General features: G+C 54.1%; 1 protein-coding gene across 7 annotated transcripts in view; it reads left to right on the top strand.

Moving 5' to 3' along the window:
* The window catches only part of KDM2B (lysine demethylase 2B), a 153136-nt gene that overhangs the window by 56202 nt on the left and 84202 nt on the right, over positions 1–12732 (top strand). For 5 of the 7 annotated variants that reach the window (XR_007455243.1, XM_049619356.1, XM_049619358.1 and 2 more), the window contains 3 exons: positions 615–797; positions 1011–1113; positions 11849–11942. Coding sequence is in view for 6 of the 7 variants with exons in the window: in XM_049619356.1 (XP_049475313.1) it covers positions 615–797; positions 1011–1113; positions 11849–11942 (380 nt within the window). In the remaining variant the exon portion in view is untranslated. Of the gene's footprint in view, positions 1–614; positions 798–1010; positions 1114–9028; positions 9135–9559; positions 9758–11848; positions 11943–12732 lie in introns of those variants that run through there. The other 2 variants (XM_049619359.1, XM_049619360.1) reach the window with 2 other exon arrangements.

The following is a 12732-nucleotide window of genomic DNA, read 5'->3' as shown; positions in this document are numbered from 1 at the left end:
CAGCCGGGCCTGGGGCCTTTTTCAGATTCTGTGTCCCCCCCCCCCCCTCCCCAACCCCCCCCCCCCACCGTCTCTTTCTCCTTCAAAAATAAATAAACATTTAAAAAAAAAAAAAAGAAAGAAGTACTATCCTAGTGCTGTGAATAAACAGAAAGGCCTCGAGTGCCATGCTAAGAGATTCTTTAGGAGGCAGTACGGAGCATTGAAGGTTTTGAGCAGAGAGAGGAGTGTCCATGGTCAGGTCTCTGTTTTAGAAAGCTCACGCTGGCAGCACTGTAGAGGATGGACAGGAGGGGGTAGTCTGGAGACAGCTTAGGATGTTCTGGGCGGGAGGGGGGAGTCCGGAGCCCCCTTAGGATGTTCTGGACGGGAGGAGGGCGTCTGGAGACCGCTTCGGAGGTTGTCTTGGAGACTAGTAAGGGTGGACTGGACCAGTGTGGAGGCCACGCTGGTGCAGGGAAGCAGTGGAGAGAGATTCAGTGAGGAAAACCAAGTGGATGAGGTGACAGAGCAGACATGGCATATGGAAGAGGCAGGTTTTGTTCATGGGGACCCCAAGTGGGATCCGGGCCCCAAGCTGTCAGGAGCCGCCAGCACGTGCACTCTGCCCCCAGGCGGCCGTCGGCTGGTGGACGTGATGGATGTGAACACGCAGAAGGGCGCGGAAATGAGCATGTCCCAGTTTGTGCGGTACTACGAGACTCCTGAGGCTCAGCGGGACAAGCTGTACAATGTCATCAGCCTTGAGTTCAGCCACACCAAGCTGGAGCACCTGGTCAAGCGTCCGACTGTGGTAGGTCCCCGGCCGCCGTCCCTCTCCTTGACGCCTCCCTCCCGCCTCCTCTCCTTGCCCAGCCTCACTTGCTTCAGTCTTGAGGCCAGCCAGTGTCAGCCCCAGGGAAGGACAGGAGGGGCGTGGGGAGCACGGGGAAGGGAGGAGGTGGTGAGGAAGCCCAGTGGAAGGGCACCCCAAGACAGGAAGTGCTGACATCGATCTGGCTTTCAGGTAGACCTGGTGGACTGGGTGGACAACATGTGGCCCCAGCATCTGAAGGAGAAGCAGACAGAAGCCACGAACGCCATTGCAGAGATGAAATACCCGAAAGTGAAGAAGTAAGACTGCCTGGCTGGTGGCGGGAGCTGGGGGTGGGGGTGTCTCCTAGCCCGACAGGGTGCTGCTGGGATGTAAGGGATGGGGGTCCTTGGCGTGAGCAGGTTGGCGCCTTGGAACACAGGGGCTCTGCATTCCCCATCCAGATGGTCCTTCTTGGCCTCCTTGCCAGCTCTCCCTCGGGGCCTGTGATCTGAGTGGAGGGGAGGAATACTGGGGACCGTCTCTCTGTACTTGTGTGCTTGCCAGACCTTTATCTACTCCTGCCAAGTGACTGCAAGCCCTGGGAGTGGGCAGACCATGGACACTTTGCTTTTGCCAAGGGCTAGGAAGGGATCCGGTGTTCTTTTGCTGCTTGCTGTTGAGATGCAGGGCCTCCGATCCAGAACTTTTCCTGATCAAAGCCCAAGGGCTACTTACTCACTAAACGCTCCTTAGCTGGTGTCTCGAAGCGGCAGGTCGGCTCTGGGCCGAGAAGATGGCCACGTCTAATTGCAGGGACATCACTACATATGGACCAGTAAGTCCTGAGACCAGTCGTTAAACATGGACAGAGGCACCTATGATCCCTCCCACATTCTAGAATTTCGGTAACGGACTCTGGGGACCCTTGGGGCTATCGCAGCTCTCTCCACCTCAGACCGTCTGTGTTTCCATCTCCAAAATGGGAAGGAGATGCTGGCCGTCCCAGGCATGACCGCTGCTCTGGGCTTCCTAGAAGAGTTGGCTCTGGCAGCTTTGAATCCATTAATATCTTTCTGCTCAGCCCTGCTGCCAGGAGTGCCCCCAGGAGCGTGAAGGCTGTGAGCTGTTCATTCACTCCACCCTGAATGAAGGGTAGAGTGAATGTAGATTCGGTGCCAGCTTTGTGAGAGAGGCCAGCACGCTGGCCCTGGCTTCTCAAGGCTTTGCTTTCAAGCTCTCTCTTTCTTTAATTATTTCTCAGGCATTTTTCCTCCCCTTGAAGCTGAAGCTCTTTACACCCCTTAGATTTGGGCTGCTTCAAACACAAAGAATGAGCTCAAGGTGGGGAGGGAAGAAGGGTTTCAGTTCTGTTCCTGTCCCGTTCGATCACAGCAAAATTTCTGGAGCCCCTCGGGTGGGGAAGTAAGATGAATGAGACTAAGAGCCCCTACCCTCTGGAGAATGTGTCGTATAACGCATGGGGTAAGGTGCCATCTCATCCTAGGTAGAGTGAAACCGGTTCTGGGACGGGACAGGGAGAGGAGGAATCCTTTTTGGCTGGTGGCAGTGGGAAGTCCTCTCAGAGGGCACACTGCATCTAGGCTTTAAGGGAAGAGGAGATGGGAGGGACTTGGAGGGGGGTGGTGGAGGAAGGGAAGTGCCAGGGGCCTTGATGGAATCATGAGGGTAGAGCTGGAGGAAAGAGTGTGGGGCTCAGAGACTAGTTAGGGGTGGATCACAGCTCTGATCGATTGATTGGGTGATTCAGTCAGCATATGTATTAAACATCTGGTTGGTGCTGGGCACTGAGAATGCAGAGAGGAGAAAACCAGGTGAGCTCCCTGCCCTCACGGAGCTTGCAGTCTATCCGGAGACAGACGTTCATCCAACAATCAGGGAAACAAATGGAAATTTGCAGCTCTGTCGAGACCATAAGGCAGAGATCCACCGTGCTCCAGGATTGTGTACCAGGGCACTCGCGGTCACGGAGGGCAGGGCCGTCGTCCCCAGGGTGGGGTCTCGGGGAAGTGGGGTTACTTAGGTGAAGAGGTCTGGGAAGAGCTTTCCTGGCTGTGTGCAGAGAGCCTGGTGGGATGGCTAGGAAGGTCAGGAAGACAGGGGCAGGTGGGCCCGTGGAAGGAAGGTTACTGAGGCTGGAGCAAAGTGAGGGAAGTGGGTGGGGGGTGCGGGACGGTGGGTGGGCCAGGCTGCTCAGGGCCTGATGCGCCGGGCTGAAGGGTCCGCGTTTCCCCTAAGAGCAGTCAGAAGCCTCTCTGAGATCTTAAGCAGAGAGGGATGTGTGCAGATACGCGTGCCACAAGTTGTGCTGCTGCTGTGTGGATTGAAGGAAGAGCGGAAAGCAGTGCATCGCCTCCTCCATGGGGCAAAGGCGGGGCCAGGAGGGAGCAGGGACTTGGATGGGACATGTGTCTAGGAAGGGAAAATAGCACTGGGGGACCTAGATTTCAATTGCCTTGCCCCCTTTAGATGCTTGGTATGTTCACCTGATAGAAAAATTCCTCTGAATAGTAAGTTCCAGTAATACCTTGAGAATCCTATCGAATTACCAAAAAGAGCCCCATGCACGATTTTCTAGAACCATGTGTCTTTGACTCATTGGTTGGATCGTGTGGCAAATACATTTACAAACTCTGTCAGTGGCCTTGGGAACTTGTTACAGGATTTGAACCTTGTTAGGAAGGAAGTTGTCACTTTGGGAATCTTCCATTGGTTTGGCTGTAAAGAATGCCGATTTCAGTTAATCAGCAAGGTAAAAATCCCGCAATGATGAAGTCCTCTGGGACCACAGAATGGTTCTGTGGAATTTAATTAAAATGACACTGTTTCTAGAAGTCAGAGCTCCCATGCTGACAGGTCACCTGATATAAGGTTTGCAGGAGGGAAGAGAGAAGTGTTACAGACCCATCATTGCCTTCTCCCCGGCTCCAGGGTTTGTGCAGTTTGATCGTGGAGGGGGGGGATTTCAGAATTTTAATGGGTTCTGGTTGAGATACTTAAGGCTAAGGGTACTGGCGGTTGTCAAGGGGGTGGCTGTAACTTTGTGGGAGACAAAAGATGTAAAGAATATGTTAGTGTATCAGTTATCTATTGCTGTGTTAACTGACTGCCCATAAATGCAAGACTCTAGTCTAAGTAATTGGTAGGCTACAGTGAATAAAGCAAAGTTCCTGTACTCGGGGGGCTTATATTCAGGTGGTGAAAAGAGATGGGCAAGCAAACAAGTGAATAATATAATTCAGGAGGTGATAAGTGTTGGGAGGAAACCTAAAGCAAGGTAAAGGGAGGCTCCTTGCTGGCTGAGTTGGTAGAGCATGCGACTCGATCTCAGGGTCATGAGTGTGAGCCCCACATTGGGCGTAAAGATTACTATAGAAAAAAAAAGCAAGATAAAAGGAAAAAGAGGATGACGGGGTAGGCTGAAGGAACATCAGCTGCCCCATGCACATCCGCCATTGCCTGCCCTCCATCTCTACCCTGCAGGGATGTTTTGGCCATCCAGAATTATTTGTCTTGGAAAATTCCTCATAATCGGATAAACTGACAACTATTTGGGAGTACCCCTTGTATTAGTTGTTTGTTGATGCATAACATTTTCCTAAAACTTTGTAGCATAAAAAAGACATCTTAGCAGCTTAAAACAACATTACCTCACACTTTCTGTGGGTCAGGAATCTGAGAGTGGCTCAGAGTTGTTCTTGGGCTTGTCTTGACTGGGGCTAGAGCGCCCATTTCCACGATGGCGCACTCATATCGCTGTTGGCAAGAGGCCTGAGTTCTTCACCTTGTGGGCCTCTCCATAGGGCTGCTCAAGAGTCCCTGTGACATGGCAGCTGGTACTCCCCCACCCCAAATAGTGGGGGAAGAGAGAGCAAGGAAGAAGCCACAGTGCCTATTATGCCCAATTTTGAAAAATCATATGCTGTTCACTTCTTTTTTTTTTTTTTTTTAACGTTTATTTATTTTTGAGACAGAGAGAGACAGAGCATGAACGGGGGAGGGTCAGAGAGAGAGGGAGACACAGAATCCGAAACGGGCTCCAGGCTCTGAGCTGTCAGCCCAGAGCCCGACGCGGGGCTCGAACTCACGCACCGCGAGATCACGACCTGAGCCGAAGTCGGCCGCTCAACCGACTGAGCCACCCAGGCGCCCACATGCTGTTTACTTCTATCATATTCTATTAATTAAAAGTGAGGTACTACGTCTAGCCGACACACCAAGGGGAGGGGAATTTGGCTCTATCTCTGAAAAAGGGAGTCTCAAGGACTATGTGGGCATGTTTTAAAGCCTCCACAATCTCCTAGGTCTCTGGCATGGGTGTACCTTTCTCACTTAGGACCACTGGGTATTATAATGCCTTCCAGAGGGAAATTAACCAATCTTTTCTCTCCTCACATGCTGCTTGCAGAAATGAGGTTTGCGGCTTAATGGAGACGGGCTATGAACTGACAAGCAGTGAAAGGAAGGGGGACCCCACATAAAGCATATATTCGGCTCCCAAATAATTGGGAGTGAACCGCATTTCCTCCCTGCACCTTATGGGGGTGGCAGGAAGAACTGGGGAAAAAATTGGGTGTGAAGCTGAAACCCAGACAGGGTGTAGCTGGGTGCTGGGATGAGCAAGGTTCAAGGGCTGCCCCTGGCAGTTTCCGGTGGCTGCAGGAAGTCTTTCATCTCCTCTTAGGGACTCAGTTTCCCCTTCTACAAAGTGGGGATCCTGTCATCCCTGCCCCACCTCCCAACCATGCTACAGGGAAGATGGAGCCTACAGTGGATGTGACATGTGGGTAGAACAAGATGTTTGTCTTTGTGGCCTCGTGTAGATACAAGTCTCCAACTGCCATCGGAATCCTTGGCTTTTCGATCTATTCTCTCACAGTTGCACTGGGCTTTTATCTCGGCAGTGCTCATTTACTTTCAGCTCTCCTCAACCACGTTTGCTGGTATTAGAAGTGGTCATCCCTGTGTAATATATCACACAGGGAATCTGACCTAGAGAGGCTGTTGACGTCACACAGGCACAGAACTGTGTGGGCCACACACCCACATCCCAGGCTTCTGGATTTCTGGCTTTTCCTCTCTACATCCACACCTTTATAAGAGGAACAAAGAAAGCCAGCCTTTCTGTGCTGCCATGTATAGATGCAGACACTGTGTTAAACACTTAGCATGCACATCTTAATGGTACTGGAAGCAGGTGTTACTCTCCTCATTTTACAGACAAGGAAACTGAAGTTCATATGCTTCAGTGCAGGTAACAGGTGCAGCAGCTGAGTGTCAGACGGTAGGGGCTAGTGTGGATGTGGATAACTTCAAAAATTCATTCATTCATTCATTCATTCATTCATTTATTTTGAGAGAGAAAGAGAGAGAGAGAGAGGGAGGGAGGGAATCCCATGCAGGCTCTGTGATGTCAGCACACAGCCCGACACAGGGCTTGAACTCACTGACCATGAAATTATGACCTGAGCTGGTCATAATCAAGAGCTGGACGCTTAGCCGGCTGAGCCACCCAGGTTCCCCCCAAAATTCTTCTTAAGAAACAAAACAAAAAAACAAAACAGTGCTGGCCAAACCAAGCACATCGAGGGTCTGGTTTGACCCATGAGGGCCACCAGTTAGAGGCCCCTGATCAGTTCAACAAATGGGAATGCTGAGTTCCAGGAGGGGGAAACATTTAGTCCAATGTCACACAGTTGGTTAGAATAATTATAGGGCTGTATTGGTGGGTGCTATACTTAACACAGATGAATCTGATGTGATCCCTGCTGGGGCTTAAGCTGAGGCATTTGTGACTAAAAAAGTAATAATAATTTTCCCGTGGGGACAGCCTGGTCCAGCTGTCAGGGCCTTCTCTCAGCTCATTTAACTCCATCTATATTTTGTGTGTGTCAAAGACCTTGCTCAAGAACACCCACTCAATGACTGGTGCTCAGATCCAAGGTGAGAGATATTTCTTGTCATACAATTTTTTTCTTTTAAATAGACAGAACATACATATGGTGAAAAAATCAGCCAGTTGCAAAAAAGTTCACAGTATAAGCTCGTAGCAGGCCATTGGAGAGGTACTAATCGGCGGGCCATCCTGTAAATGACACCGGGGAGCAAAACCCTGGCCCAGGGAGTTGACCACCTTGAAATGGCTTCAATGCTCACTTCCCTAAAATGGAGATTATAGGGTTGTCTTATTTATTTATTTATTTATTTATTTATTTATTTATTTATATTTTATTTATTATTTTTTGAAGATTTTATATTTTTAAGTAATCTCTACACCCGATGTGGGACTTGAACTTACAATCCTGAGGTCAAGAGTCGCGTGCTCTGCTGACTGAACCAGCCGGGGGCCCCATGGTTGTTTTAAAGGTGTAATGATCCCATGCATATAAGTAGCTGTTAGTATTAGCACTTGATAATTAGAGTCTATTAATTAACATTGGTGGAGAGCCCCAGGAGATGGGGTTTGGCCAAAGACTTAAGAAGCTTGATTTCTGACCCTGCAGAGGTGTCCTGCCCCTTGGGGTTTAGGGGAAGGGTGTGGGGACAGAATGGGAGGAGGGCTGTGGCCCTGGTGAGCATGCCCTGGAGGGTAGGACTTCTGATTTGGGCTGGACCATCTGCAGCCGGAAGTCAGTGGTTGAGTTTGACTGTAACCTGCAGACACTGCTTCTTTGAGAGTCTTGGGATTTGCCAGGTTAGACTGGGAGAAGGCCTGAGAAACTCTGAGACAGGCTGCCTGGGTAAGCATCATCACTGACTACGATAGAGACCTGGGTGGGTGAGCCTCTGCTTTCTCATCTGTAAAATGGGGACAATCTTGGGAATGACCTCAGAGGGTTGTGAAAATTGATTTAATAACCAAAGTATCATAGTGCCAGGTACTGTGTTAACATGTATATATCTCAGTGAATTCCTACAGTGATTCTATGATGCACGGTTACACAGCTACTAAGAGGGCAGGTAAGGGGCATCTTAGAATGGAGAGTTGAACTTCAGGTCACCTCCCTGTCATTAGGATGAGAAAACCTGCTCAGGGAGGGAAAGTAAGTTGCCCAAGGTCACAGAGATAATCTGTTTTAGGGCCAGAGCACCATAACCTGGTCTCTGAGCTGCCTGCCAGACCTGGGATCTGACACTCCCTCCAACCCCTAGCCGTGCCCCAATGGACACATGTAAGGAAGGTGGCTTTGCTGGGTGGTCACCTCCAGTAGCAGGACGGCGTCCACACTCCCTGAAAACGGGGGTACAGGGGTTCCTGAGCGCCCGCCTGCAGAGCTACCCTCTTGCCCCCACCCAGCCGAGGCGAGGGGGCGGCCGTGGGCGGCGGCGGCCTCCCCTGGCGCTGGCCGGCTAGCTTCCCTGTCGCCGCCGCGGCCTCCCTCCTCCTTCCTGGCGGCCGCCGCGCCGCGCGGGTGTTCAGTTTCAGCGCGGGGATGAGCGCAGGCTGCGCCCAGCTCCCCGAGGAAGGAAGGAAGAGAGAGAGGGCTGCACAGTCCTCGGCCGGGCCCTGGCAGCGCCGTGGAGGGGGCTCGGCTCCGGTCTCCGGGGCTGGGCGCGCGTCGATCCTGCGCTGCCGAAGGGGACGCCCGGGAGCCGCGCTGCCGCCGCCGCCGCCGCCGCCGAGGGTAACCGCGGACGCGCCGGGCGGGGCCGGGCGGGCGTCCCTGCGCTGCGCCCCGCGGGCCCGGGGCTACCCCGGGAGCCACCGCTCCTCTGGGGCGCGCCGGGGCGGGGTGTGGGTCGCCTCCAGCCCGCGGGCTGCGCGGCCGGCGTCGCGGAGCAGCTCTTTGTGTCTCCCGGGGCTGCATTTAAGTGTGTAGTGTGTGTGCGCGCGCGATCGGCGCCTCCAGCCCCGTCACCCGGTGCCAGCTTTTCCCTGGTTTCCCCCGCCAAGACCTTTGCCCGAAGGGATGCCGCCTGAGCCGCCCGGGGAGTTTCGCTAAGTTGGAGGGAAAAGGGCGGGGTGGGGTCGCCCGGCTTCCCCGGATCCCAGGCAGTGCCCCAAAGTTGGTGCTGCAGGTGCAGCGCCCCCTCCCATCACGCTCCTCCCCAGCCTGCGCGGGCCTTGGGAGGCGGGAACCCCCCAGAGGCTTAGCTCGGGGGCTCCTGATTCTCATCCCCCAACTTGGAGGGTGCGCTCCTGCACAGAAGCGACCGGGGCGGTGGGGGGTGGGGGGTGTTAAGGGGCGCGGCTTTCCGGGCAAGGGGCAGCCGAGGCGGAAGCCAGGCTGGCTGGCCGGCGGGGAGAGCTTAGCGGCCGTGGCACAGAGCCGGGGTGCCCATGTGACTGCGGTGTGCTTTGGAAGAGGAAGCTGTAGAGGTCAGTGCAAAGGCGTCACGCCAGAGCGAGCGGGAGCAGGAGTGAGGGGGGAGACCCGGAATGAGCGCGGGGCAGCTGGGAGGGCGGGGGTGGCGGCTGCAGGGGCCCCCTGGACAAAGCCGCCCTGTCACAGCCACCCTGGCCGTTCCAACGCATGCAATTGCCCGGCGGGAGGGGCGGCCCGGCCTAGCGGCCAGGAAATGAGGGACGTGGGAGGAGGGGCCTCTCTAGGAGAGGCGGGTCCTGGAAGTGGCGCCCCCAAGCTCCGAAGGGCCCCAGAGGATGCTGAAGGGTGACTGGGAGGGCAAATCAGACCCGAGCACAACTTGGAGAACTTTCCTCGCACATAGCTGCCGCAGCTCGTAGTGATTCTGTCCACGCGTGCTGGGGACGTTGGGGCCGGGGGTGGGGGGGGGGGTGCGGTGCGGGAGGTTGGGGGGTGGTGACCGGTGTGGCCAGGCTAGCCTGGGGCCTGGTGCCCAATAGACACACTCCTCTCCTCTCCTCACCGGCACCTGGGTTGCTATCCAGCTGCAGACTGAAGGAAGCACATCTCCCACAAACACTTAAATTGTTTTCAGGAGGCTGTTTTCTGCTGAGGCCCCGAGGAGGTGGAAACCAAGGTTAGATTAAAAAAAGAAAAGAAAAAAAGCCAGACATAGAGGTGGTTTTAGGAAAATGAGGACTAATACTTTGAGGTGGTTTTTGGAGGGCAGGCCGGTGTGTCTGTGGGGGTGGGGTGGGTTAGGGCTTCACCCCCACTCCCCACCCCCATTTCCTTGGAGAGTAGAGGATCACTGGGGTCTTCAGAGTGGAGACGTGGCCGGGCCGTGCTGGGCGGAGGCGGGAGGGTGCAGAGCCCCAGCCGAGCTGGGACTTTAACAACCCCAGCGCCAGCCCCGCAGCCCGAGCCTGTCTTCGTGACAGGGCTGCGTCCTGTGCTGTCAACTACACCCCTCCGATGGGGTTGCTAGGCAGCAGGGCTCTGATGTGCGGGAAGGCCTTCTGATTTGTCAGCCTCCTGCAGACACATGGTTAAGGCTCCTTCCAGCCTATCCGGAGGAGGGACGCGGGGCACGCTGCCTGCATACTGCTGAGCCCCGGGTCCACCTGAATGTGAGGTGCAAAAGGCAGCTAGAGGGAGGGGGGCACCTGGAGCCCACCAGCCTCCTAACCAGCTCAGCCCCTAACCGCCCCCACCCCCATTATCTCCACTGGGGCTTGCTGCTGGCTCCTCCCTGCCAGTCCCTGCCCCATTCCTCCCCTCTTCCCCAAACCATGGAAAAGCAAAGTGCAGCGGGGAAAAGAGGTCAGTGGGGTAAGCATGTGTGTGTGGGCCTCCGGAGATGCCAAGGTGCATGAGCATGGGCCGTGGGGAGGCTGCCCCATCCGTGCTGCCGGTGGCTCTCGTGGGAAGGGGTGGGAGGGGAAGAGGGGGCCCTGGCATCACTGACTGCCAGGCCTGGACTTGGAAGCCTGCTCTGCCCCCCCACCCCCACTTAAGCTCTGCCCTCCCCCAGGAGGGCAGCATGGCAAGGGAGGAGGGAGGAGACTGGTGAGTTCCTGTAAGGAAGGGTGGGCTCTCTGGCTGCTGCTGGAGCTCAGAGGAGGGGCTGCTGCCAGGTTCCTTCTTCTGAATTCACTTCCTTCACCCAAGTCTCTGAAGCCCAGGTTCTCCCCTCTGCCTGTCCACCACCTAACCCCAACATCTGTTAATCTCTTCCCCCACCTTTTTTTTAGCAGCTATATGGAGATATAATTCATGTACGATTCATCCATTTAAAGTGTACAATTCAGTGGTTCTTATGTTTACAGAGTTGTGCATTCACAGTCCATTTTGGGACGTTTTTATCACCCTAAAGTGAAACCCTGTACCCATTAGCAGTCACTCTCCATCCCACCCCCGCCCCCCCCCCCCCCGCCCAGGCCCTGGCCACTAATCTACTCTGTCTCAGTAGATTTGCCTACTCTGTCCATTTCATATATGTGGAATCCTACACTGTGATCTTTTTGTGGCTGGTACCATGTACTTTGAGCTGCATTGCTCACTTCTCAGTCCCCTGCAGTTTGCCTTGCCATTTAACTTTTCCTGTGCAGTGCTCCATTAAGAGTGTCCCGTCCTGAAGGGCAGGTGTCTTAGGCATTCTTATGCCTTTCTCTAAGTGCCATGCCTAGGTCTGGGCTGGGCCGTGGGTTGGCTCTCAGTGATTGTTGAACGAATGAGGAGATGAATGGGGACTGGTAATTGGCAAGCCACGCAGGTGGTTTACAATGGAATTCCAGGGGGTCCAGCTGCTGCAAAGGGGACTGGCAGCTCAGGAGAGCTGCAGGTACAGGAAGGAGCTGGAAGGAGCAGAAAGGAAGCCTCTCACTGGGGTAGGAGTGGGGGCGGGGCCAGAGTAGAACTGTCTGTCAGGAAGGAACCAAGTGGCCTGTGGGTTGTCAGCTCTCTCCTGGGAACCTGAAAACAAAAATGCCTCCCCCAGCCTCGGGGGCAGGTGGCCAATGCTTGAGATTCATCATCTGATCACAGGGGCTTCCCCCATGGGGAACTCCGATTAGAACTGGGTTTAAAAAGAAAAGAAAAGAAAAAAAATCCCCCAGTGTTAGCATTTGCAAAAGGGCAGCAGGTCAAGCATCTCTGAAGCTGTTCACTCACCTCCTGTGATTCAGGCGTTGAACTGTTTTTCTGCTCCCCTGCTTCTGTGCTGCAGATACTGTCTGATGAGCGTCAAAGGTTGTTTCACTGACTTCCACATCGACTTTGGAGGCACTTCTGTTTGGTACCATGTTTTCCGGGGTGGGAAGGTGAGTCGAACTGAGTTTCTTCAACTTCTGTATGTTCCTGACTGTTTCTTCCTGGAGGGGCTCGCTCTCCTCACCCACGCCCAGCCAGCCCTTGTCCTGTGACTGCTTTCAGGGCCACCTCCTCACTCTCTGTCTTCTCCTGGGGAGAAGGATCAAGGGCCAACTCTTCTGCATCACGTCTAGTGACCTGTTCACACCTGCCCACCCAGTCCAGTGTTCTAAGCATCTTAGGCCAGATTAGAACTCCAGCTTTGGGTCCCAAGATTTGCCAGCATTCATTTTGCCCGCTGTAGTTTTTAGCTCCAGTACTGAGAACATTTAACGTAAAAAGTCTAGTTGCCGGCACCACCTGCGTTCACGAACATTTTACATGAGGGACAGGCGTCACCCAGAGAGAGGAGGTGGGGCGTGCATTCGGGATGCTCCCGCTGTGCTCGGCTCTGCATGTACCCTGCGCGAGTGTGGGTGCCTGAGAGTATGTGTGCCGTCCTGCTCATCTGGGGCTGTGTGTAGGTTCGTTTTAACCAAACATGTTGGAAGAAATTCTGGGTAGGAAGTCATCCTGCCCGGTTCCAGATGTTTTCCTCCTTCTCCAGAGTGAACACAAGCTGGGTTTATTTATTGGGCCATTTGATCAGACAACTTAGGAAATTCCCTTCCTCTCCTTTCCTTACCTCCTCAACAAGCCTGTGGCTTAGGAGAAAGAATGTTCCTCTCAGTCCAGGAAGTCTACCCACCCTGGTTTTGCAGTGGGAACGGAGATTTCCTAAAGGCAGGCCAAGGGTGTCCC

This window comes from Panthera uncia (genome assembly GCF_023721935.1).
Source record: "Panthera uncia isolate 11264 chromosome D3 unlocalized genomic scaffold, Puncia_PCG_1.0 HiC_scaffold_8, whole genome shotgun sequence".
Taxonomy (NCBI): Eukaryota; Metazoa; Chordata; class Mammalia; order Carnivora; family Felidae; genus Panthera; species Panthera uncia.
This window is presented reverse-complemented; position numbering and strand designations above follow the sequence as displayed.